Below are 27,842 nucleotides of genomic sequence, written 5' to 3'. Positions count from 1 at the left end.
ATATATATATATATATATATATATATATATATATATATATATATGATGTTTCCAAGAAAGCATTTGAAAATGAACGGAGGGATTAGGGGGAAATACTGTAAATTAGATCCAATATACAAATTAGATTTCCCCTGTTGGCAGCCAAATTTAAAGACGAAGAGAGTGATGCAAGATGTGGAAAAGTTTTTGAAAGAGTTGGAACAGTTAACAAACCCCAAATCCTTCCCACAATTGCTTTTGCTTTCTTATAACCTTCAACTTTTCCTTCATTTCCTTTTCTCCAAGCCCTAGTTTTAAGTTCAGTCTCTCCCTGCCTCTGTGACACACACATTCACACACCATATACTATATACACACATTTCTCTAATGACCCCATTTCACCATTTTTTCTTTCCTCTGTTTTTGCATTATTTCTAACTCTTCTCTTTACATCTTCCTCTTTCACTCTTTATTTTAGTTTACTTATCTCCTCTACCCACATTGTCTCTTTTTCTGTTATTTTTTCTTTTCTGTTTTCATCACTCTCTCTCTATTAATTAGTTTATTACGTTTATTCATTAAGCACCCCTAAGCACAAGATGCAATACAAAGTATGTAGAATTATAACACATCTTCACATGTATTATCAAGGTTCTTTTGATCCTTTTACTCCTCCAGTCTTCTTCTATCCCCTCTTTTATGTCTCCTCTGTTAACCTTTGTCATAATGGGGTATGAGTAGATTTCAAATTTTCTTCTGGTGACTAAAAAAAGATTTCCTTGAATCATGGGAATTAAAACCAGATATTGCATCTTTTAGCTTAAATTAAAAGTATGGTATCAGCACTGTGTACACTTGGAAGTGCCCTGCCTGTCTATGGCAAGGTCTAATAGATGAGACATGTGTGAGGCATGCCCTTTCTGTCTGTGCTAAGAATATCTTTTAGCTTGTGACTTCTGGGAAGATCTGGGTATGGTCTTATTTTTGCTTCTAGTTACCATGTGGTTTTTCTTCTGAGATTTGTCAAAATACTTTCTTAACCCCAAACTACAGTTTTTTGTCCTTGTGTCATAAGGACATATCACATCTTCTAAGTAGCTGAAGACCTGAGTTTCCCAGTCCCAACCCTAGAGAAGTCCCCACTGGGAACTCCAAACTGGGGACAAGACCAAGAGTCAAAACTGAGATGGGTAGGGCTCCAGGATGTCTCTTGTAAGTCTCCCCGCCTCCCCACTTTTGCTCTTAAACCCAAGGACAGTGTCTTGTTGGTGGCCTCTTTAGGCATGGCATGAGCTTTTATTTTTTTTTTAAAGATTGTCACTTCAGACTACTTTTTTTTTAAAAAAAAATTATCTATTTATTTTTGGCTGCGTTGGGTCTTTGTTGCTGCACGCAGGCTTTTCTCTGGTTGCGGCGAGCGGGGGCTACCTACTCTTGGTTGCGGTGCAAGGGCTTCTTGTTGCGGTGGCTTCTCTTGTTGCGGAGCATGGGCTCTAGGCGCACGGGCTTCAGCAGTTGTGGCTGGAGGGCTCTAGAGCACAGGCTCAGTAGTTGTGGCGCACGGGCTTAGTTGTTCTGTGGCATGTGGGATCTTCCCGGACCAGGGCTTGAACCCATGTCCCCTGCATTGGCAGGTGGATTCTTAACCACTGCGCCACCAGAGCAGCCCAGGCATGGCATGAGCTTTCATTCATTCTTTTCTTTCTTTTATCCATTCACTCAGTCACCTGTTCATTTATCCACTAAATGTATATTTAACACAATGGCAAGGGGATACAGTGTTTAGTAAGCCTGGGGATACAGTGGTTAATAGGTCAGATGCAGGCCTTGCTTTCATAGCACTTATAGCCCAGGGGAGAAGACAGACTTGAACAAGAGCTCATTCCCAAAGAAGCCTTTAATTAGGTAAAAGTCCTAAAGTTCTCAGGCCCTACACATGATGTTGACACATGAAGAGGTACTCACTATGTACCAGGCACCATGCTAAGTAATTGCACATATTATCTTACTAAATCCTTACAGGCCTGGGAGGAAGAGATTATTATTACTTCCAACTTATGGGCAAGGAATTTGAATCCCAGATAAATTGAATAACTTTCCCCAGGTCCCAGGGTTACTAAGTGGAGGAGTTAGAATATGAACCTAGGACTGCTGGCAAAGCCTAGTCTATGAAAGGGCATGAGAGGCTCTAAACTGCAAACAGAAAGGCAGCATGGGAGAGTCAGGGGAATCAGCATGACTGCTTAGCTCCTGATCAGGGTAAGATACACATTTCAAGAATATTTTAAACCTGAAAATGCAAAATGAATTTCCGGAGATCAAGTCCATCCAGGACTCAGATGACATCATCATGTTTTTAAAAAGTAGCAAATGTTCTCAGTGTTCTTGAATGTCAGGATCCCCGAGAAGAGCTCATAGGAGAGCTGGCCAAACATAGAGACCAGCACATGCAAGACAGAGGTGGGTTTTGGTAGGTAAATCCATTTATTTGAAAAGTTCTCATATAAATATTTTTATACATTTCAAACATCAGAAAAAAATTGATATGTAGTCTGTTGAATTTTATAAAAAAAGATATATAACTTGACTTAAAATTATAACAAGTATAAAAATAGAGTGGATCTTAATTTTTCATGTTGAAGTCTTACAGGAATTGACAAGATTTACAAATAATAACTGGAAATAGTTTCAATTATACATTTGTAAACTGGTCACATTCTTATGCCTTGGGGAAAGCCACGGATGTAAATTGTCCAAATGTGCTTAAGACTCTTTTGCATATTGTTACTGGCTGGACTAAGGTCTGTTTTTTTGCAAATATGACAAGTTTACATATTTTGTATGACTGTTAATACTGAGTTTCGAACCAGGGAAAGGTTGACTCCTTTTTTTTTTTTTTTTTTTTTGCGGTACGCGGGCCTCTTACTGTTGTGGCCTCTCCCATTGCGGAGCACAGGCTCCGGACGCACAGGCTCAGCGGCCATGGCTCACAGGTCTAGCCACTCCGCGGTATGTGGGATCTTCCCGGACCGGGGCACGAACCCATGTCCCCTGCATCAGCAGAAGGACTCTCAACCACTGTGCCACCAGGGAAGCCCCCTTGGTTGACTCTTTATTTCAGGGATCTTTGTGTGTTTTTGTGAGCCTTTCTAAAGAAGAGCATGTGTGTAATTAAAACACAGAAAAACAAGCATCTCTTTTTGGTTAAAAAAACAAACAAACACACAGAAAGGCTTGGTTAGCATCTTGTGACTTTTTAAACTTATCAGATATGTTTCCTATTCACCTGGACAGAAGCACAGCCTAACAGCAAAGCCGATGTGACTGTGTAAGGCATAGATGCCTTGTGAAGACAAGGAGGAATAACTCTACTCTTTACTGCTGGTGTTGATGTGGCCATTATGGTGGTGATGATGGGTGGCTAAGGCTTAATAGTTGAAGAATAATGAGGTTTTAGAAAATGGGAAGGTGACATTCTTCTTTCTAAGAAAAAATAAATATTTGTCACAATCATCAGGGCAACAGTAGGGGGCAGTCTTCTAAACGCTAAGAAGCTCTTGGCTGGAGAAACTCTTGAACAGCAGTGATGATGTCTTATTTATTTATTTTTAAATTTACCTGTTTATTTATTTATTTATTTTTGGCTGCGTTGGGTCTCCATTGCTGCGCGCCGGCTTTCTCTAGTTGTGGCGAACAGGGGCTACTCTTCGTTGCGGTATGTTGTGGTGCATGGACTTCTCATTGCGGTGGCTTCTCTTGTTGTGGAGCATGGGCTCTAGGCATGCGGGCTTCAGTAGTTGTGGCTCGTGGGATCAGTAGTTGTGGTACGCAAGCTCTAGAGCACAGGCTCAGTAGTTGTGGTACACAGGCTTAGTTGCTCTGCGGCATGTGGGATCTCCTTGGACCAGGGATCGAACCCGTGTCCCCTGCATTGACAGGCAAATTCTTAACTATTGCGCCACCAGGGAAGTCCCAGGATGTCTTATTCAATAGGTAATTGTCTTAGGGAAGAGTTGTAGCGCAGATAATCAAGAAGCATTGCTAATAATAATATCCATAAAGAAATAAAGCCAACTGCTCTGGAAAAATCTTGAAGTATTGGGTACTGAATTCCATTTTCATGATAAACTATAAATTTCCACTTTAAGATAAACACTTTAGTTTGAGAAGGTTATTAGGATGGTAATTAACCAACAATCCAGCTGACTAAATTTAGAATGCCGGCAGGGTTCGGAGTGAAATCTTGTGGATTTTGTTTGGTATGGCCTAGAGTATTTCTGTGTGATTGCAAACTGGATGAATTGCTATCTGCTTACACGTCTGTTATCTTCAGAGAAGCAAACAACTGTGACTAGCTAGTTTCATTACATTTATACTTCATTATTGACATGATTTTTTTCCCAGTTATTTTCTTGCTCATTAAAGATGACTTTGTTCTCTAAACATGTGTTCAGTGAATAATTATGTGAGAAACAATGCTATTTTTCCTAAACTGTTTTCTCATCCATTGTCATCTGACTGTTTACTGCCTCTTAACTCTTTGACACAATTAGCAAAGGGAAGAAAGGTCCTACAGTTTTTCTCTAGTCCTTATTTTGCTTTATGAGAGGAATATAGTTTTGATTCCTTCTGATGTGCTTTAAGTTGCCCACCTTGTTTTCAGATCTATTTGTATCCCTTCAGAGTTAGGGCAACCTAAGTCCCCCATTGTGGCTGGGCGATTAGGTCTTCCAACCCCCTTTATCATATTACCATAGAAATATACCACTTCTTTCATTCATCTTAGATCTACTCTAATACTTATAGCATCTCCCAGTCTCTCTTTAAAACCATCTTTCCATCCATTTCCCCAGCAAGTATTTATTAAGATCCTATTATGGAGCCAGTATGATGGGTTATGGGGATATAGACGTGAATCCAGTGCTCCCTTCGAAGAAACCTGCTCACCCCTTTTGGAAAGAGGCAGAAGAGACATTGGGAAGCTTGTGTTTTGTGCTAACAGGGCTAAAAGGGGGAAGTTGAGCACTTCTAAAGTTAAAAAAAAAAAGTAGTTTGGCTTTGTTCTTGCCACTTTGTTTTGACTAGGCCCTGTATTTAGTATGTATTTAAATCACTGGGCCCACACTCTTCCAGAAGGGCTGAATTGGAGTTTGGCTTCCAAAAACTGAGGCAGAGCCCCTTGGCCTTACTGCCTGTTTCTGTCTAGAACCACACCCTTGGTGTCAGGCCAGAAGTGGATGAGTCTTGGGGCCAGGGAGGAGCGAGCCAACATGTTCAAGGCTGTATTTGCCTCCATGTCAGTCTTTGCTTACGACAATAAAAATGATCAAATGAGCCTGTTTTTTATATTCCTGTTGGCAGGAACTGTGTATCATGTTGTTTTTGCCCAAAGCACTTTTTTTTTTTTTTTTTAGTGGCCAAGTTTGAAGCCTGAGAAATTGAGTCTTGGGTCAAGAATTTGGAATAAGCTTTGAGGGTTGCTGTCGACCCATAATTTTATGTAGGTTTTGCTGGTGACACCCAATTCAAGGTTCTACAGAATTCAGGAATGTATATTATTGGTCAAGAAAAAAAGATACTGAATTCTTAGAGTTTAGAAAAAGTCTTCTCTTCTACAATGTAATTGTCTAAACAACTTGGGCCAGTTGAAATCAGTTTTCATTTACTTTTCATTATCTGTGATATATGCTGTAATGGGAGCAAACGAGGACTTGGCCACTTCCCTTCGTATAAAAAGTGACTTTGTACAGGTTATTTAGCCTCATCCAAATCCTCCTGCCAGCACGCTCAGAGTTAGCAGTGGATGTCTGGGAAGAAGCCAGTGTGTGTCCCAATTAGGGGTGTTCAGGCAGCGACACTTTTATGATACTGGAGAAAGGTAGATGGAGTTGGAAAAGCAGCCCAGAGCCCTCGAGTCTCTCATTCCTTCCAGACTCTTGTTTTTGTTTTTTCAAGCAAGGTCTATGAATATTAGTAATCTGGTTGGTTAGGAGTGATCAGGCCATGTGAAAACTGGCTGCTGTCACCTCGGTCCATGCGTTTTAAAAGGAAAAGATATCATCCTACTAAGGAAGGGAGCCCATCTAAGAAGGCTCTAGGTTCAGGAGGTGTTTGTTAGGGGTGTAACAGTGCAATACAAGGTTCTGTAGGCCTGGCTGGCCTCTCTTCCCTTCAGTCAATGCTGAAAATGTGCTTCCTTTTTTCATTTTCCAAATGACACTTTTTATGTTGCAATCTACCCTTTTGGCTTCTGATTAAATAAATGTATTTTTATTGTTTTCAAGAGAGAATTTTGTAGACACTAATCTTACCCCTGGCTGGCTTGAACCCTGTTTGGATCTACCCTCAATCTCCTTTTTCATTCCTTCCCTCTCTCTTTTTCTTCCTCTCTCTGTCTGTCTTTCAAATCTTTATACTCATAACTTATAAAAAGTTAACCCCAACCGTTTGCAATGCAAATGTACTTGAATCTAATAGATATATTTTGTGACAGGGTCCATGAAAGATTATTTCTGGTTTGTTTTTCTATCAAGAGAACCCTCACCCTAAAAGTGTATTTCCTTATTGAAATAATGGAACGAATTGATTCATTGATTTAGAAATGGGCATGCCCTTAGTTTGGAATGGGCTTGGTATTAAAAAAAACTAGAAACATCTTCTGGACAGTTTGGGGCAAGTTATATGGTGCCTCTGAGAGCCCCCAGATCTCTGAATCTAATCAAGATAAGAAGCATAGAACAGCTGAAAGGAATCACACGCATTCTCAGGCACATGTGGCAAACAAGACCCAGGTTTCTTGGGGGTGGAATATAGTAGGAACCCCGAAATTCTGATTATCAGCCTAGAAAGACCCAGTTAACTTTGGTTGTGAAACTGGAAGTATGCCACCTTAACCTGTGTGAAAGTTACATTAAATAAAAAGACATGAAATAAGAAAAACTTTTAGGATCATCCCTGCTTTATCTTTTCAAAAATCATTTGTTACAAACCAAAAGTAGAGATTAGTGATTTTTTTTTCTTTTTAGAGGAATAAACATCCCATGGCTCTTGAGGTTTCTGTTCTTATTTGGACAGTGCAGAAAATTATGTTTCAAAATATCTGATGGATTTCCATCTTTGTACCCCTCCCAGATGATTTTTCCTAGCACAGCCTAGGATATATGTACATATGTGTATATATAACTCTGTGCTGTCCAAAAGAGAAGGAAAATATACTGTATGTTGGGTGCTAAAGCAGTACTGTGGACCTCTAAAGAGAGTTTGATGTGAGTCATAAAGATGTTTGTTTTTTGTATTTTACAGGGATTGTTGTCTGTGAGGCACCTAACAACAAACTAGATAAATTCACCGGAGTCCTCTCTTGGAAGGGCAGCAAACACTCCCTCAACAATGAGAAGATAATCCTGAGGGGCTGTGTCCTGAGAAATACCAGCTGGTGTTTTGGAATGGTTATTTTTGCAGGTACAGAAAACTCTCCAGGGTCTGTTATGGGAGAGCTCTTCCTGAGATCTGCGTGAGCACAGTCTGCGGCTCTCCAGGTTGGATGAGCACGGTGCTTTTATTGCGTGCAAGGTGCCCTTCTGGGTTAACTGCAGAGTGCAGGGCACCAGGATAAGACACCGCTGCTCTGAAAATAGTTTGTGTGGCCCCACTCTGCAAGGAAACGCTGACATCATGAACTTATTCTTAAGAGTGCATGGGCCTTAATTACTCAGATGCTAGATACCTACTGTTTTGTGTTTTTTTTGGATAGATTTTTATTGGAGTATAATTGCTTCACAATACTGTGTTAGTTTCTGTTGTATAGCAAAGTGAATCAGCCATATGCATACACATGTCCCCATATCCCCTCCCACTTGAGCCTCCTTCCCACCCTCTCTATCCCACCCCTCTAGGTCATCTCAAAGCACCGAGCTGATCTCCCTGTGCTATGCAGCTGCTTCCCACTAGCTATTTTACACTTGGTAGTGTATGTATGTCGCTACTCTAACTTTGCCCCAGCTTCCCCCTCCCTGCCCCGTGTCCTCAAGTCCATTCTCTATGTCTACGTCTTTATTCCTGCCCTGCCAGTAGGTTCATCAGTACCATTTTTATTTTTTTTTAGATTCCATATATATGTGTTAGCATACAGCATTTGTTTTTCTCTTTCTGATTTGGTTCACCCTGTATGACAGACTCTAGGTCCATCCACCTCACTACAAATAACTCAGTTTCGTTTCTTTTTATGGCTGAGTAATATTCCATTGTATGTATGTGCCACATCTTCTTTATCCATTCATCTGTTGATAGACATTTAGGTTACTTCCATGTCCTGGCTATTAATTCAAAAATAGACATGTACCACAATGTTCATTGTAGCACTATTTATGATGCCTGTTGTTTAATTTCTCATTCTCTAACCCCGTCTCAATCATCCCCATCATTATACGTATTAATCAGCCTGCCTTTAAAGTGGAGAATGAGCATGAAAGAAAGCCCCAGCTCTGCTGTTAATTTTGTAGTTTGCCAAGTTCAAGCAATCCTTTTGGAAAAGCCTTCTTAGAGATCCTGCAGTTATTTCTGTGTCTATTTCAGAGCTTCTTCTACTATTCGTCAGCAGGTCCTGGAAAGACTGTGCATGCTGGAGGTGGGGATGGGACTTGGGGGAGGAAAGGGAGTGCCTCTTCCTCTGCCTGCTGCCACTTTTCCTGTCTCTACTTTGTCTCTAAGGGCCCAAGATGGCACCTCTCCTGCTAAGGAAGCTTACAGTAGCACCATTTCGTAAAGCCTCTCAAATTTCACTCATGGCTTCAATTGTCAGTCCTTGATTTTTTAAAAATCCTGTTTATTGTGACACCAAATTAAGATGTGTTTTGGGCCCATTGACTATATGTGCAATCAAAACTGGAATGTTCTTCTTAACTGACTTCCTTCAACAGCAACAAAATGTTCATTAAAGACTCAAAAGTGTTCCAAATCTAGAGAAATCCTCCCAATTCCTCTTAAATACTCTCAGCTGTGGGTGTTAGCAAGGCTCTTGCTGCTTGGGGCATTGCCATTGTAAGGACTTGAGAAATCCCTAGAAATGAGGCTGTATATACAGTTTTATCTGGGGATGAATCTGGTTTCATAATGTTTTCACCAGATGCTTTTACTCTTTAGTCAGGGGAATAAACCTATGATCATCTATTTCCTTATTTGCATCTTGTACTGAGAAAAAGAGTGCTAGGCTTATACGTTAACCTGTCTTTACCTTCCCCCTTTAGTCTTTCCATTTAATGAAGGGGAGATTTCTTGGGGGTCCTCTGATGTGAAGGACCTTCTTGGTTTGCTCCCTATCATTAGAGAAATGGGGGGGTGCATCATCCTAGGAGTGGGCTGTAGCCCAAACTTTTGTTTGCCTTTGTGTGATCTTGTTTGGAATGACTAATTCGGAAGTATGGTTCAGCTATAGCATGTTATGCTAGGACAGCTGCTGAGAGCCCCTCAGGGGTCAAGCTTTCCTTCATAATGTTGGCTCTGTGGGAAAATGCTCCTACATAGAAGAAAGTGGAGTGGTAAGTTGGACAGGTCTCCCTCCAAAAAAGTGTAACAGATAGTTCACAGAACTTGGATTGGACAGATCTGGGTTTAAATTTGTTTACCAGCTGGAGAATGTTAAACCTCGGTTACTTAAACTTCCTAAGTTTTAGTTTTCTCTGCTGTAATATGGGGATAAGAATGAGTACATTAGAGAGTCACTGTAAAGGCTCAGTGAGGCAATGCACATGGAAGAGGATGCTTGACAAATGCTATTCTTTCCTTCCCTGCGTCTCCCTTCTTTCAGCATCAATTCAGAGCACATTGTCTGCTCCATAGGCTGAGAGTTGGGAAAATGTACTGCTCTTGGATCTCGGCAGGGAGAAGTGGGGCATCACCCTCTTTTGTGATGTGACCTTGATGTTCACTGGCAGGGGATCTTCATGAGGCAGATATCTGTAAAGCAGAGCATGCCTACATTGACTTTAGTCTAGGCACAAACGTTAATAGAAAGTTCAACTAGAATAACGGCAGGCAGAGGAATCGTTGGTTTCGTCAATGTCAGAGTTGAACAAATGAGTGTCTCAGAACCCCTAAGTCATGAGACATCTAATTTGGGGAACTAGTTCTAGGTGAACACCTAGATCTTAGGAAAGTTACCCAAAACAAATTATTAACTATTCTTTCTGTATTATTACTCTGGTTATACCTGCCATTAAGGATTGTGCAGGAGTATAGTTGACACAAACATGGTTTACTTTACAAATCTATAATTTATGAGAGTCTAATATACATTAACAGCTAGGCCATGCCTCCCTGGTATGGTTTTCCTTTACCTCAAGAGAGGAGAAAGTCCTGTTTCTGAGGGTACAAGTCAGAAGTCTTATTCATTTAAGGCGTCCATAGAAGTCAGCACCATCTTGGTGCATAGTAGGTTTTTGTGCTGGATGTCTTCCATTTGCCCCTCCAGATCTACTCTCACCATTTCACACTCTTTGTCTGCCTTGGGAGGCTGACTTGTATGGTTTACACTAATAGGTTTCCTTGAACTTTGGTCCTATCATTGGGGGTCCCTGGGAAGAGATCAAAGGAAGAGGATTGAGGTCAAGGTATTTATTCCCCCAGACTGCCTACCTTCAAGCTGGCTGGGTCCCTCAACATAAAGTCACTCTTCCTCTAAAGGCTGCAGACTTTACACAACTCCCTCCTTAGGGTCTAATAACCACCCCTTTCCCTCATCCTACCCTTCTGGTGTAGATAGAGAAACATCTTGATTGCTACGAAGTCCTTGGTTACTGCATTAACCTTTTACTTCTGTACCTCTGATACACCCACTCACACTTTTGTAAAGAGTCCCTTTATAAATAAACCTTTCTCTAATTATCCTTGATCAATGTGTCATCTATTTCCTGTTTGGACTCTGAATGAGTCACAGTCTTAAACACACATTGTTTGAATGAGTCAGTGAATTAATGAATTAACGGACTATTTCATATAGCTTTAAAAATAGTGGTTAAGAGCAAGAGCCTTAGAATTAGATATATCTGGGTTCTAAGTTTGGCTCTGACGCGTACAAGACAAGACAAAAAAATAAATCTCAGGCAAGTTATTTAAATTCTTTAATCCTGAGTTTCATTATTAGTGAACTAAGGATAATAGTACCTAATTTTTTGGCTTGTTTTAAGCCTTAGTGAGATAATAGGTGAAAAGGACATATGCACATTGCCTAAAACATAGCAGGTACTTAATAAATAAATTCATTCATTAAACAGTTATTTATTGAGTACCTACTATGTGGCAGGCACTATGCTGCTTACTTATTTGCAATTAAGAATGTGAACAAAAAAAGTGCGATCTCTTCACTCATGTGGTTTTGAGTCTGGTAGGAGAGAGACATTAATCTTAAATAATTGTAGTGATGAGTATATAATCTCAAACTGAGATAAGTGCTCTGAAGAAAAAGAACATTGACTCACAGGAGTATGTAGTGGAGGAATATGAAGGGAAAGAACAAGCTAGACAAAAGGCACGCCATAGGCAAAGCCTCTATGGTAGGAATGAGGCTGGGGAGGTAAAAACAAACAAACAAACAAACAAACAAAAAGCTTAAGAAGGCCAGTGTAGAGCATGGAACACTTGGAGGATAGAGATGAACATGTGACTAGAGACAGGGATAGGGGCCAGATCATACAGGTCCTGTGGTCTGTATCCAGAATTTTGGTCTTCATCCTGAGAGCATTCAGAAGCCATTACAAGTTTATCAAACAGATGGCGTGTGTGTAAGTGTTAAATTTGAAAGTTTCACTCCTGCCTACAGTATTTTTAAAGTTGGTAAATAGGGTCCTGGAAAAAGTGTATGATTCGGGTGGTGGCAGAGTAGATGTGGGGAGACAAAGTTGCTAGGCTTTTACTACCGTCCAGTTGAGAGATGACGGTACTTTGGATTTAGGGTGGGAGTGATGCGATAGACTAGACTCTTAGGTTTCTCCCACTTTTCACAACTGGATGGATAGTGGTGCCATTCACTGAGATAAGGAACCCTGGAGAAAGGTCACAAGGTGGGCTTGACAAGGGCCACTTGAGGGGCCTTAGAAAGACCAGGTGAAGATACCATATAGGCAATCAAATATATGGATTTAAATATATGAGTTTAGGGCTCAGAGGAGCAATCTGAGCTGGAGATATACATTTGGCCTACAGATGTTAACTGGAGCTGTGGTCTTAGATGAGATTGCTCAGGGAAGGTGGATTGAGAAAGAAGAGAAGATGGCCTATGCCTCATTCTAAAGAAGTCTCACTATTTAATGGCTGGGAAGAAAGGAATGAGCATAATGGAAGACGAAAAAGAAGCTACCAAAGAGGTAGGCGGGAAAGCAGAACATGTAAAATGGGAGCTAAGGAAAGAGTGTGTTTCAAAAGGATGGAGTAGTCAACAGTGTCAGAGGCTGCTGAGAGGTCCAAGAAGGCATGGACGCTATTGACGATAACACCACATTTGTTTTGGTGGAGTGACTGGCCCAGAAACTAGCTTGAGAAATGAGTGGGAGATAAGGAAAAAGAGGCTGTTGAGTATAGAAAATTCTCTCAGGACTGTGACTGTGAGGGGAAGAAGAGCTGTGTATATCAACATCTGTGGATATATTTAAATAAGTGCTTAAGAACCCATTCAGTGGATGCTTTGCTAGTCTGTGTGTGTATGTATGCCTAAGAAATGTAAATTTTTAGCACGAAACTGGTCTGTCAATATTTCAGCTTTTAGCAATCACAAACTCTATTTGCCCTTTGTGATCTTTACTAAAAGAAATACTTCCCACCCTCAATGTCCATATGATTTTAATAAACGATTCTGAGAAAATGCGGGTGGTCTCCTTTACACAGTAGAGGCTGGGAATAGGACACTGGGGTACAATTTCCAACTCAGGACAGTGAATTGTTTGAGACCCCAATCTTTGCTCCAATTTGTCTTTCAAGTAAAGGAGTCTTTTAAGGATGTTCCCATGCTTCCCTGACCTCTAGAATGGCGTATAATTCCATGTGTGCCCCGCTTCTCACTTTTCTTCCCTTTCCCTTCTCTGCTTTTAAGTGGCTGCATGGATTGGTGATAATTGTGGAAAGATGAAGTGGAGAGGGAAGACTAGGGAAATCTGATATAATTAAAATGTAATTACTTCTATTGAGCATCTTCTTTGTCCACAAGGAATTTCCTTAGCAGTATAATCTAATATTCTTTGTTAATCATCTAATAATCTACCTCTAAAGCAGTTAATTAATTCTCAGAATTTCTTGAACAAGGCACTTAGTAAATATCTAACATGGGATTTAAGAGAATTATTTGAAATAAATCTAAATAAATCTAATAAGAATTTAAGACAATTCTTGCCCTTACAAAAAATGCATATTATATAAATAGTGTGCAATACACAATAAAGGTTTAAATTACTTGCTGTTGTATTGTTTGGAGTTATTTTAGTTTCTCCATTAAAGGCACCTCACATCTTTTTGGGAAACACATCCAGAATTTGATTTCTTATCTTAACTCTCCATTCAGACCTCAGTGTTCTGAATTGTGTTTATTACTACATTCTTTTAGACATTTATAAATTATTCCTCACTTTGACTGACTTCTTAATCTTTAATTGCTTCAAACTATAAGCACATCCATACACAGATTTTTGAAAAATAACATTTCTTAAACCTTTTAGCTGCAAGTTATGTCTGGATTTATCCCCTTCTAAGAGGACCAGTTCCTTGCAATTTCCAGGATTGTTGTTAAGCCACCAGATGAGAATCATAAACAACTTAATAATAATCCTGCTCTTAATAAAAGTCAAATTATTTTGAAAAAACATATTATTTTCCTTTCAGAAACATTTGATATAAGTAGGAATTAATAAAAATAATACATCATCTAATCATTTCAAAGTTATATCATTTTCTTTCTTTTTTTTTTTTCTTTTGCAGGTCCTGATACTAAACTAATGCAGAACAGTGGTAAGACAAAGTTTAAGAGGACAAGCATTGATAGACTGATGAATACTCTAGTATTATGGGTAAGTTACCTTAACAAAATTAGACACTATCATTAGTCATTGTTATCTTAATATATTTCTTACATTCTTCTGAGAATTCTTTCAGAAATCTACATTCTCCTTGTGGAATTTGTATTTGGGGCCCAGTTCTGCTGTTTTCTACTTCCTAGATTATGATTTCTCAATAATCATAGAGTTTCATAGAGTTTTTGGTAGAGTTTCTCATGAGAGAGTTTTTGGCAGAGTTTCTCATGAGACGTAAGTTAGTGCTTATGGAGGCCTTCATGGCCTTGCAAGATCATTTGTTTTTAAAACACAAAACATAATTTTTAAGGTAATTTGGTCTTTTGGTCATGTTACATTTGCTCATGCCCTCTCTACATAGCTTGTGGACAGGGCTGGCTTCATGGATAGGTGGCCTGTGAAGTCACACAGGGCCCCCACTCAGAAGGGCCTCACACTTGGCTTATTGATCTGTTGTTGCTGTGCAGAGATCCTTCATAACTTTTAGAGAAGGGGTCCTGCATTTTTATTTTGCACTGGGCCCTGAAAATTATGTAGCTGGTTCTGCTTATAAATCCTCTGAGGCCCAAGTCACTGTTTACCTCCTTCATGAAGACTTCGAAACCTCCTGGGCCCATGGCTATCTCTTTCCTCTGAATTTTTTTTCTCCTCTGAATTGTTTGAAATGATTTTCTGTACCACTCGTGAACTCCAAATAGTCAGGTCTTCTTCACACCCCACCCTTCCGTCGGTTAATCTTGTGCTCTCTCACGCTGTGCATCTGATTGTTATCTGACTTTTGTGTCATATTGCTTTGTCTCCTTATATTAGGGTTGAGTTTAGAACATTGACTTTGAAATATAAGGACAGTGACTTTGAACCATGGTTCCCTACCAGCCCCATCACAGACTCACAAGTAACGTTAAAGAATCTGCACTCAGTAAATAATTGCTCAACTGATACATAACGGTGGGACCCTGAATAAGGAAAAAAGGGAATGAACTCTTAGTAAATATCTAACATGGGATTTAAGAGAATTACTTGAAATAAATCTAAATAAATCTAATAAGAATTTAAGACAATTCTTGCCCTTACAAAAAATGCATATTATATAAATAGTGTGCAATACACAATAAAGGTTTAAATTACTTGCTGTTGTATTGTTTGGAGTTATTTTAGTTTCTCCATTAAAGGCACCTCACATCTTTTTGGGAAACACATCCAGAATTTGATTTCTTATCTTAACTCTCCATTCAGACCTTAGTGTGTGGGGGCACAAAATATTGGCCAGGCTCTGTGTTTTGCTTTCAGTGTCACCCTCAGACCTGGGCTTTCTTCCTCTCATACCCATAGAGTCCATGAGGCCAAGGGGACGTTCCCAGAAGGAGTCTGTGCCCACCTCTAGAATTCCCCATTTAAACGGCCTTGAGCCCACCTGTAGGGCTTGCATGGGGATTGTATATGTATCCACCACAGAGTAAGCTTCCTGGTTGTGAAGCAGGCACTGTCCTAGCTTTTTCTACTAGAAAATTGAATGATCCATTGGGGAATTAGAAGCCATGTCCATCCTAAATTAGGGCATTTGATACCAAGCATCACCAAATTTAATGTTCTTAAAGTAATTTACCTCCATTAATTTGTAGTGTTAGCTGTTGAAAGGAAAGAGGATACTGTGAGACAGGTACCAAATTGGTAGGATTTGGGGGATTCACAGTATTACTTTTCTCCAATACCTGCTTTTCTAATATAATTTAAATTAGGTTTTCCTGACTTAAAGTATATTAATATACTAATATATTTTAAATCAGGTTTTCCCCAACTTTGTCTTCTTATGTGCCTAATTTGTCCATCAACGAATAAAGGAGGCAGTCCCAGAATGCCTGAATATTCTTTCTTGGAGGAAAAGGAAATAGGAGAGAAATACGTTCCTGTTTTTAGCCCCACTCCTCCCTCAACAGTGACTGGTATCTGTTCCTAACACGGTGACACTTAGCAAGGTCCCCAGAACATCGTGTTCAGCTCAGGTGTTATATGTTTGGTGACTTTGTGCCCTTCCTTTCCAAGTTTGGGATTTTGGACTTACAAGGGACTGGCCTTGCTGTCTTCCTAGTTACTTTACCTCTAAAATGTCTGCTTTGCTACTACTGGTACTAATCACAATGTAAGAGTCGGCTAACAGTTTTCAGGTTGCTTCCTACTTTTTTTTAAATCTCAGAAGCAACTTGAAAACTGTTAGTATATGTCATGCCGTATTTCAATTAATCCTTATCTTTCTTGTTGACTTTAAGTAAGGATTGTGCAGCTAGGTCTGTAGCCAAGAGACTTGACTAGTCTGAGACAGTCCTTTATTACTGATATTTTCTCCCTTTTGCTTTTATTCCTTGGGTTACCATATAGTTTATCATTCAAACAGGATGCTTTTGAAGGTGAAAGAAGGGAATACTATTAATATTACACCTGGAAAATAGATGTAAACAGGGATTGACCAGAGCAAATCAGTACATATGATCTTCTTTACTTAAGCCACTTAAATATATGCACTCTTCACAAATAGAGGATGTGAAGTTATTAGCTTTGTGACCATAAAGAAGTTATATAGTCTGTCTGGGCTTCTGTTTTATTTTGGTTTTGGCCTGTAAAGTGTGAATAATGTTTGTTCCTATCTCAGAGAGTCAATGGGAGAATTCAGTGAGAAAATGTATGTAAAATATTTAGCCAAGTTCCCAACATAAATATATTACATTTTACTTGTATGATTAATGATAAGTAAGACGAGCTTTGCATAACTTGCTTTTCAAATGACAATTTCTTGGACTTAGAAGTGCTAGATTGCCTTGATATGACCAGTTTGGCATTCAGGTTAACCTTAACCAGACCTCTATTCTCATTTCAGATTTTTGGGTTTCTGATATGCTTGGGAATTATTCTTGCAATAGGAAATTCAATCTGGGAGAATCAAGTTGGGGACCAGTTCAGAACTTTCCTCTTTTGGAATGAAGGAGAGAAGAACTCTGTGTTCTCAGGATTCTTAACATTCTGGTCATATATTATTATTCTCAACACAGTTGTGCCGATTTCTTTATATGTGAGGTAAGATGAGAGTTTATACTTTGGTGAAGCCATTTCATCAAAAGCCTTTGTTCTGTGTAATCATTTTTTTTGTTTTGAAACTACAACAATGAGATAGATGTCTCCCTCTAACTGCTCATGATCTGCTACATCTGTTACAAATGAGGCAACTAAACTGTTCAACTGTTTAACTTTTACATTTTCAAATTACAAAAAATGCATTTCATTTTCTTCTTGATTTGGTTTCTTAGGAATGTTTTCCTTTGGAATACATAGACTATGATATAATCTCATGCAACCTGATGAGTTAGAATTGGGTTGATGTTGGGAAAGAAATGGAAGAATATTTGGGGAGATCTATTGGGATGGTGCGTCTCTGGCACTGGTCTGGCTCCAGATACCTGGATTCAGACCCTATTCTACCACTTACTAGCTCCATAACCTTGGGCAAGTTACTTCACCTTCTAGGACCTCAGTGTCCTCATTTTACAAATGGAGAAAGTAATAGTTCTACTTAAAAAGACTGTGTGAGGAATAAACAAACCTGTAAAGCTCTAAGACAAATGGCTGACACATTGTAAGAGCTTAATGAATATTAATTTTTACTGTTATTATTAGTAACTATCAGTGAGTACATGGAGGAGTTGAAATATAGTTGGTGGCACTTATTCATTGTTGAATAAGAAGTATGGTTCATAACTCCCTCTACAACTTGATCTGTCATTTCTAGATTTGGTTCTACAAACTAGAGCTAAAATGGTCTACCTATCTATCTATATATAAGCACACTTCTCTCTGTCTCTGTCTCTCTGTCTTGCTGTCTTTCTCTGTTTCTCTCTCTCTATATATATATGTATATACATATATGTGTGTGTATGTGTGTTTATATACATATATATTTGATAAGGCTTCGAAGTTGGCCCTAGAATCTGTACCTGAGACATTCCTGACGCTAATCCTACCAAGACTGAGTCAGATGGTGCCAAAGACACTGGAGCCAAGATGAGACTTGGTTGTTTGACATTCTTTTTTCTTTTAATTTATTTATTTGTTTTTTAAATTTTTGGCCTCACCGCATGGCTTGTGGGATCTTAGTTCCCCAATGAGGGATCAAACCTACGCCCTCAGCAATGAAAGTGAGGAGTCCTACCCACTGGACCACCAGGGAATTCCCTATTCCCCTTTTTTAAGGGAGAAAAAGAAGAAGGTGGTAAATCCAGGATGAACAAAACTATTAAGAAGTATAAGCTTAAAGGTAGCTCCTCTCCAAAAATAAAAATCATAGCAAACAGAACTGCATTGCTTTAACTTAGACTGTGTTCATCCAGCAGCCCTCTGCTGAGTGCCCACTGGGTGCCAGGCACTGTGCTAGGCATGGGGACATGCACGAATATGGACACGCCTTCCCTGGAGCAGCTCACAGTCCAGCCTCCCTCGGCAGATTAGAATCGAAGTCCCTTGGCAGCACGGTGTCCCCGTGGTTTTTTTTTACACTGTATACATGTCAATCCCAATCACCCAATTCAGTACACCACCATCCCCACCCCACTGCGGTTTTCCCCACTTGGTGTCCATACGTCTCTTCTGTACATCTGTGTCTCAACTTCTGCCCTGCAAGCCAGCTCATCTGTAACATTTTTCTAGGTTCCAAATACATGCGTTAATATACGATATTTGTTTTTCTCTTTCTGACTTACTTCACTCTGTATGACAGTCTCTAGATCCATCCACGTCTCAATAAATGACTCAATTTTGTTCCTTTTTATGGCTGAGTAATATTCCATTGTATATATGTACCACATCTTCTTTATCCATTCGTCTGTTGATGGGCATTTAGGCTGCTTCCATGACCTGGCTATTATAAATAGTGCTACAGTAAACATCAGGGTGCACGTGTCTTTTTGAATTATGGTTTTCTCTGGGTATATGCCCAGTAGTGGGATTGCTGGATCATATGGTAATTCTACTTTTAATTTTTTAAGGAACCTCCATATAGTTCTCCATAGTGGCTGTATCAGTTTACATTCCCACCACCAGTGCAAGAGGGTTCTCTTTCTCCACACCCTCTCCAGCATTTGTTGTTTGTAGATTTTCTGATGATGCTCATTCTAACTGGTGTGAGGTGATACCTCATTGTAGTTTTGATTTGCATTTCTCTAATAGTGAAGTTGAGAAGCTTCTCATGTGCTTCTTGGCCATCTGTATGTCTTCTTTGGAGAAATGTCTATTTAGGTCTTCTGCCCATTTTTGGATTGGGTTGTTTGTTTTTTTAATATTGAGCTGCATGAGCTGTTTATATATTTTGGAGATTAATCCTTGTCCGTTGATTTGTATGCAAATATTTTCTCCCATTCTGAGGGTTGTCTTTTTGTCTTGTTTATGGTTTCCTTTGCTGTGTAAAAGCTATGAAGTTTCATTAGGTCCCATTTGTTTATTTTTGTTTTTATTTCCATTGCTCTAAGAGGTGGATCAAAAAAGATCTTGCTGTGATTTATGTCAAAGAGTGTTCTTCCTATGTTTTCCTCTAAGAGTTTTAGAGTGTTTGGTCTTACATTTAGGTCTCGACTCCATTTGAGTTTATTTTTGTGCATGGTGTTAGGGAGTATTCTAATTTCATTCTTTTACATGTAGCTGTCAAGTTTCCCCAGCACCACTTATTGAAGAGGCTGTCTTTTCTCCATTGTATATCCTTGCCTCCTTTGTCATAGATTACTTGACCAGAGGTGCATGGGTTTATCTCTGGGCTTTCAATCTTGTTCCATTGATCTAGGTAATTGTCTTGATTACTGTAGCTTTGTAGTATAGTCTGAAGTTGGGCAGTCTGATTCCTCCAGCTCTGTTTTTTCCCCTCAAGACTGCTTTGGCTATTTGGGGTCTTTTGTGTCTCCATACAAATTTTAAGATGATTTGTTTTAGTTCCATAAAAAATGCCATTGGTAATTTGATAGGGATTGCATTGAAGCTGTAGATTGCTTTGGGTAGTAGAGTCATTTTCACAATATTGATTCTTCCAATCCAAGAACATAATATATCTCTCCATCTGTTGGTATCATTTTAATTTCTTTCATCAGTGTCTTATAGTTTTCTACATACAGGTCTTTTGTCTCCCTAGGTAGGTTTATTCCTAGGTATTTTATTCTTTTTGTTCCAATGGCAAATGGGAGTGTTTCCATAATTTCTATTTCAGATTTTTCAGCATTAGTGTATAGGAATGCAAGAGATTTCTGTGCATTAATTTTGTATCCTGCTACTTTACCAAATTTATTGATTAGCTCTAGTAGTTTTCTGGTGGCATTTTTAGGATTCTCTATGTATGGTATCATGTCATCTGCAAACAGTGACAGTTTTACTTCTTTTCCGATTTGGATTCCTTTTATTTCTTTTTCTTCTCTGATTGCCATGGCTAGGACTTCCAAAACTATGTTGAATGATAGTGGTGAGAGTGGACATCCTTGTCTTATTCCTGATTGTAGAGTAAATGCTTTCAGTTTTTCACCATTGAGAATGATGTTTGCTGTGGGTTTGTTGTGTATGGTCTTTATTATGTTGAGGTAGCTTCCCTCTATGCCCACTTTCTGGAGAGTTTTTATCATGAATGGGTGTTGAATTTTGTGAAAAGCTTTTTCTGCATCTATTCAGATGATCATATGAATTTTATTCTTCTATTTCTTAATATGGTGTATCACATTGATTGATTTGCATACATTGAAGAATCCTTGCATCCCTGGGATAAATCCCAGTTGGTCGTGGTATATGATCCTTTTAATGTGTTGTTGGATTCTGTTTGCTAGTATTTTGTTGAGGATTTTTGCATCTATATTCATCAGTGATATTGGTCTGTAATTTTCTTTTTTTCTAGTATTATTGTCTGGTTTTGGTATCAGGGTGATGGGGACCTCATAGAATGAGTTTGGGAGTGTTCCTTCCTCTGCAATTTTTTGGAAGAGTTTGAGAAGGATGGGTGTTAGCTCTTCTCTAAATGTTTGATAGAATTCACCTGTGAAGCCATCTGGTCGTGGACTTTTTTTTGTTGGAAGATTTTTAATCACAGTTTCAATTTCATTACTTGTGATTGGTCTGTTCATATTTTCTATTTCTTCCTGATTCAGTCTTGGACGGTTATACCTTTCTAAGAATTTGTCCATTTCTTCCAGGTTGTCTATTTTATTGGCATAGCGTTGCTTGTAGTAGTCTCTTAGGATGCTTTGTATTTCTGCAGTGTCTGTTGTAACTTCTCCTTTTTCATTTCTAATTTTATTGATTTGAGTCCTCTCCCTCTTTTTCTTGATGAGTCTGGCTACTGGTTTATCAATTTTGTTTATCTTTTCAAGGAACCAGCTTTTATTTTTATTGATCTTTGCTATTGTTTTCTTTGTTTCTATTTCATTTATTTCCACTCTGATCTTTATGATTTGTTTCCTTCTGCTAGCTTTGGGTTTTGTTTGTTCTTCTTTCTCTAGTTCCTTTAGGTGTAAGGTTAGATTGTTTACTTGAGATTTTTCTTGTTTCTTGAGGTAGGCTTGTATAGCTATAAACTTTCCTCTTAGAACTGCTTTTGCTGCATCCCATAGGTTTTGGATTGTCGTGTTTTCATTGTCATTTGTCTCTAGGTATTTTTTGATTTCCTCTTTGATTTCTTCAGTGATCTCTTGGTTATTTAGTAACGTATTGTTTAGCCTCATGTATTTGTGTTTTTTAAGCTTTTTTCCCTGTAATTCATTTCTAATTTCATAGCGTTTTGGTCAGAAAAGATGCTTGATATGATTTCAGTTTTCTTAAATTTACTGAGGCTTGATTTGTGACCCAAGATGTGATCTATCCTGGAGAATGTTCTGTGTGCACTTGAGAAGAAAGAGTAATCTGCTTTTTTTGGATGGAATGTCCTATAAATATCAATTAAATCTATCTGGTCTATTGTGTCATTTAAAGTTTCTGTTTCCTTATTTATTTTCATTTTGGATGGTCTGTCCATTGGTGCAAGTGAGGTTTTAAAGTCCCCCACTATGATTGTGTTACTGTCGATTTCCTCTTTTACAGCTGTTAGCCGTTGCCTTATCTATTGAGGTGCTCCTATGTTGGGTTATATATTTATAATTGTTATACCTTCTTCTTGGATTGATCCCTTGATCATTATGTAGTGTCCTTCCTTGTCTCTTGTAACATTCTTTATTTTAAAGTCTATTTTATCTGATATGAGTATAGCTACTCCAGCTTTCTTTTGATTTCCATTTGCATGGAATATCTTTTTCCATCCCCTCACTTTAAGTGTGTATTTGTCCCTGGGTCTGACGTGGGTCTCTTGTAGACAGCATATATATGGATCTTGTTTCTGTATCCATTCAGCAAGCCTGTGTCTTTTGGTTGGAGCATTTAATCCATTCACGTTTAAGGTAATTATCGATATGTATGTTCCTATGCCCATTTTCTTAATTGTTTTGGGTTTGTTTTTGTAGGTCCTTTTCTTCTCTTGTGTTTCACACTTAGAGAAGTTCCTTTAGCATTTGTTGTAGAGCTGGTTTGGTGTGCTGAATTCTCTTAGCTTTTGCTTGTCTGTAAAGCTTTTGATTTCTCCATTGAATCTAAATGAGATCCTTGCTGGGTAGAGTAATCTTGGGTGTCGGTTCTTCCCTTTCATCACTTTAAGTATATCATGTGCCACTCCCTTCTGGCTTGTAGAGTTTCTGCTGAGAAATCAGCTGTTAACCTTATGGGATTTCCCTTGTATGTTATTTATCGTTTTTCCCTTGCTGCTTTCAATAATTTTGCATTGTCTTTAATTTTTGCCAAATTGATTAATATGTGTCTCGGCGTGGTTCTCCTGGGGTTTCTCCTGTATGGGACTCTCTGCACTTCCTGGACTTGTGTGGCTATTTCCTTTCCCATGTTAGGGAAGTTTTCAACTATAATCTCTTCAAATATTTTCTCTGGTCCTTTCTCTCTCTCTTCTCCTTCTGGGACCCCTATAATGCAAATGTTGTTGTGTTTAATGTTGTCCCAGAGGTCTCTTAAGCTGTCTTCATTTCTTTTCATTCTTTTTTCTTTAGTCTGTTCCACAGCAGTGAAATCTACCATTCTGTCTTCCAGGTCACTTATCCGTTCTTCTGTCTCAGTTATTCTGCTATTGATTCCTTCTAGTGTAGTTTTCATTTCAGTTATTGTATTGTTCATCTCTGTTTGTTTGTTCTTTAATTCTTCTAGGTCTTTGTTAAACATTTCTTGCATCTTCTTGGTCTTTGCCTCCATTCTTTTTCTGAGGTCCTGGATCATCTTCACTATTATTATTCTGAATTCTTTTTCTGGAAGGTTGCCTATCTCCACTTCATTTAGTTGTTTTTCTGGGGTTTTATCTTGTTCCTTCATCTGGTATATAGCCCTCTGCCTTTTCATCTTGTCTATCTTTCTGTGAATGTGGTTTTTATTCCACAGGCTGCAGGATTGTATTTTTTCTTGCTTCTGCTGTCTGCCCTCTGGTGGATGAGGCTATCTAAGAGACTAGATGATAGGCTCTGGTGGTGGGTAGAGGTTACTGTTGCTCTGGTGGACAGAGCTCAGTAAAACTTTAATCCACTTGACTGTTGATGGGTGGGGCTGGGTTCCCTCCCTCTTGGTTGTTTTGCCTGAGGCTACCCAACACTGGAGCCTACCTGGGCTCTTTGGTGGGGCTAATGACAGACTCTGGGAGGGCTCACACCAAGGAGTACTTCCTGAACTTCTGCTGCCAGTGTCCTTGTCCCCATGGTGAAACAGAGCCACCCCCTGCCTCTGCAGGAGGCCCTCCAACACTAGCAGGTAGGTCTGGTTCAGTCTCCCCTGGGATCACTGCTCCTTCCCCTGGGTCCCGATGCACACACTACTTTGTGTGTGCCCTCCAAGAGTGGGATCTCTGTTTACCCCAGTCCTGTCGAAGTCCTGCAATCAATTCCCACTAGGCTTCAAAGTTTGATTCTTTAGGAATTCCTCCTCCCGTTGCCAGACTCCCAGGTTGGGAAGCCTGACGTGGGGCTCAGAACCTTCACTCCAGTGGGTGGACTTCTTTGGTATAAGTGTTCGCCAGCCTGTGAGTCATCCACCCACCAGTTATGGGATTTGATTTTACTGTGATTGCGCCCCTCCTACCATCTCATTGTGGCTTCTCCTTTGTCTTTGGTTGTGGGGTATCTTTTTTGGTGAGTTCCAGTGTCTTCCTGTCAATGATTGTCCAGCAGGTAGTTGTGATTCTGGTGTTTTCGCAAGAGGGAGTGAGAGCACGTCCTTCTACTCCGCCATCTTGTTTCCTCCGTCGACATTCCTCATCACCAGTATTTTAACAATAAACAAAATCACCAGCTCTAAATCCCCACTAATTTTTACGAGCTTCTTTTTCTCTCTTTCCAAAATCCTAACTCTGATGAAACAAGGGAAGGTTAATGCACAAAATCCACCCTTGTTTTAGAGAGCAGTTAGGAAACTGAAATGTCAAGTTGTGGGAAATTGACTGGAAATAGTGGCATGTGGTCACAACACCACAAAATGCTTTGGGCCTTCTGGAGCTGTGGTCAGAGCGGGCTCTATTTAAAATGTATCCTACTGGCTCATCTTTGATTCTGAGGACCTCTTATGCTTGTATCCAATTATAAAGTCTGTAGTAAATCCTGCTCTTTGCCAGAGGAGCTATGGTCAGCTTTTATAGCTTTCCTTTTATGTCGAAATGAATAATAAATGCTCATAGTGGCTTACCATCTGCACACGTACAGTTTCATGTGTCCTCACGAAGGAAGTGTATTTCGTATACACTCTTTCTTTGAAGTGCACTGGCATTTTTCATTTAATGATTTTTAAGATTGTTTTTTTAAAGACCGAGGCTAGATTCCCAGGTTCCTTTTCCTTCTAATGTGTCCCCCACAGTGGCAGAATGAAAACCTATTTGGAATAGTCTGAGCCCAAGTTCTCATCTTGTCACTGCTACTAATAGCTGTGTGACCTTGGAGAAAGCACTTGGCTTCTCTGTGCCTTAGTTTGCCTATGAAATATGTGCTCTAAAATGAGCAGATTGAGATAATTGATTTCTGAGTTCCTTTCTGCTCCAAATAATATCACCTTACCTCTAGATAGCATTTCATATTTTACATAAAGTGCTTTCACATGCATTATCTCATTTATGTCTCCCCAAAATCTTTTGAAGTAGTTATTGCTGAACTTCTTTTATAAATGAGATGATTTTTTCAGGATTGTGGAACTGGTTAGGGACAGAGCCAAGATCCAAACCTAAGTCTTCTAACACTTGGCACATTGTCTATGTCTTAAGCTGTGCATGATTTATTAATCGGCCAAGACATCAAGAGAAAAAAGAAAGAGGCTAGAATTTTCTACCTGTTGGTAAGCCATGGTATCGATGAAGATAAATGTGAGCATTTTCGCTCACCAAATAAGAATAGTGATTCTGAGTTCAGCTTGAGGGAAAAAAGCATTCCAGGGAATTTCAGGTTGCTAAGACAGAGATCTGGAAAAAGAGAAATCATAGGTATTTCTTATTGGAGGGATGAAGGCCTTCTACAAAAGCTTCCATTACACCTTTGAATAGGTACAAGGAATAAATTAGTGCCATGTCACTTGAGGATAAAAGTGTAGACTTTACTTTGAATGCTTAACAATTCTATGTGAGCATAGGACATTGATTTTGGTAGGGTATTTCTATGCTGTCAATTTATCTGTAGTGTTAAAACATACCCAGCTACAGTTTTTTAATACATCATCTTAAGAAGTGCAGCTGTTGTACTCCCAAGAAATTAGCTTTTTAGTGTTTTTTCCAAAACAAAAGAAACTCGTTTCTATGTTGCTTATTTTGCCTCAGAATGGGCAGAATCATAAGCCCTGTTCTTTGAGCCTCCAGGCAGAAAACACTAAGCAGCTTGATTATACTGACTCTGCGTATTTGTCTCCTTTTCTCTGCTGTTATAAAACAAAGAGCTAAATGTTCCATTGTGACTCTCCTAAATGCTCTTTTCCCAAACAAAAAGGATACTCTTCCTCTCTACAGACTATTTTAAGGTCTAAGAATTCAAATTAATTTAGAGTACTTCCACTGACTTGAACTGCAACACAAAAGGATCATATTCTGCTCTCCATTAATTTTGCTTAGATTTTTAGGGAGATACTTTACTTTTAGATAAATGAAAGCTTCAAGTGATTGATCAGTTACCTGCATAATGCCATTTTTATGGCATTCTTAAGGTCAGGTCTTCATTGATATTACCAAATGCCTGAATTCTAGTCTTGGTTCTGTGGTTAATTATTTGTGTGACCTTGGGTTAGTCACTTAACCTCTCTATGTCTTATTGTCCTTCTTGGTGAAATTAGGGAATAGAGAGTCAGATTTCTCATTCAACACTAACTGACTGCCTGTGACAGGTAAGGCACTCTGCCTGGTCCATGGTAAGTGCTAATGCTTTCTCAGTGAATGGAATAGGAAGAACAAAGCTGAATTAGAACAGCCATCAAGGAACTTACAAGGAAGTGGGGTGGGAATGATATGAAGAATAAATCATGATAAGATAAGGTATAAATAAATACATGCAGAATATGACATTCATTTTTATGTCTTATGATTCTACAGAGTCATAGTGTGATTTTTTAGTTTGCGTGAAAACAAGTGTTACCATTTAAATAGTTAGAAAACGAACTGACACCCTACCATTGCTGGGGAGGGAAATATAGATGTGTCATGTACTTATAGAACTAGAAGCATAGGATTTAGTGCCCAGAAAGGACTTGGGTGTCATCTTTTGTCTTTAAGGAGACAAATGTTCAGAGTTAGCATAATCAGGCTGCTGTCAACTTTCTCAATTTACAGATGAGAAAACCTAAGCTTAATTCCCATTAACATCAGAAATAAGCTATGGGTCCCTGCTTTATTATTACTATTTTATAGTGTTCTTGATCTTCTTGTTAATGTACTAACACATGCAACTAAAATATTTATGAACAAAATGAGACATGAAACTGAAAAAAATCTCTTAGAAAGGAAGAGCAGAGACAATGTGAAAATCCAATCCTAGAAAATCCAAAAGAATAACTGTAAAACTCTTAGTAAGATAATTCAGTGCAATGTTGTATTTTGTAACATAATCACTTTTTTTAATATTAAGAAAAGCTTTTAGTATTAAAAACACTTACCGGGGCTTCCCTGGTGGCGCAGTAGTTGAGAATCTGCCTGCTAATGCAGGGGACACGGGTTCGAGCCCTGGTCTGGGAGGATCCCACATGCCATGGAGCAACTAGGCCTGTGAGCCACAGCTACTGAGCCTGCGCGTCTGGAGCCTGTGCTCCGCAACAAGAGAGGCCGCGATAGTGAGAGGCCCGCACACCGCAATGAAGAGTGGCCCCCGCTTGCCACAACTAGACAAAGCCCTCGCACAGAAACGAAGACCCAATACAGCAAAAATAAATAAATTAATTAATAGACTCCTACCCACAACATCTGAAAAAAAAAAAAAACCACACTTTTCTTTAAGCCAAAAGCAACTAAAAAATTTTCCCATCAATAAAAAGATACAATGTCCAGGAACAAATCTGTCAAGCTATGGTGTGGACCTATGTGAAAAACAAAGCGAAATAAAACAAAACTAAACTCTTTACCAATAGAAGTACTTTTTCAAAATTGAATTCCTGGGGAGATTTATCCTTTTTCTTGAAGTTGTGTTTAAATGTTATAAAATATCCATTCTTTTCAAATAATTAAGAGGTTAATATAACTTTAATAAAAATTCCAAATAAGTTTTATGAGAA

The 27,842-nt window shown here is 39.0% G+C and overlaps 1 protein-coding gene across 9 annotated transcripts in view; it reads left to right on the top strand.

The window, feature by feature from the left end:
• Nucleotides 1–27,842, top strand: part of ATP8B4 (ATPase phospholipid transporting 8B4 (putative)) — a 258,876-nt gene that overhangs the window by 138,876 nt on the left and 92,158 nt on the right. For 8 of the 9 annotated variants that reach the window (XM_027096598.1, XM_027096596.1, XM_027096604.1 and 5 more), the window contains 3 exons: nucleotides 7,282–7,440; nucleotides 13,939–14,027; nucleotides 16,903–17,099. In XM_027096598.1, the coding sequence (XP_026952399.1) occupies nucleotides 7,282–7,440; nucleotides 13,939–14,027; nucleotides 16,903–17,099 (445 nt within the window). The remainder of the gene's footprint in view (nucleotides 1–7,281; nucleotides 7,441–13,938; nucleotides 14,028–16,902; nucleotides 17,100–27,842) is intronic. The other variant, XM_027096600.1, reaches the window with a different exon arrangement.

This window comes from Aethalodelphis obliquidens, unplaced genomic scaffold, assembly GCF_003676395.1.
Source record: "Aethalodelphis obliquidens isolate GAN/ISIS:26980383/991018 unplaced genomic scaffold, ASM367639v1 scaffold105, whole genome shotgun sequence".
Classification (NCBI taxonomy): Eukaryota; Metazoa; Chordata; class Mammalia; order Artiodactyla; family Delphinidae; genus Aethalodelphis; species Aethalodelphis obliquidens.
The sequence above is the reverse complement of the archived record's forward strand: the minus strand, read 5'-3'. Positions and strand labels throughout refer to the sequence as shown.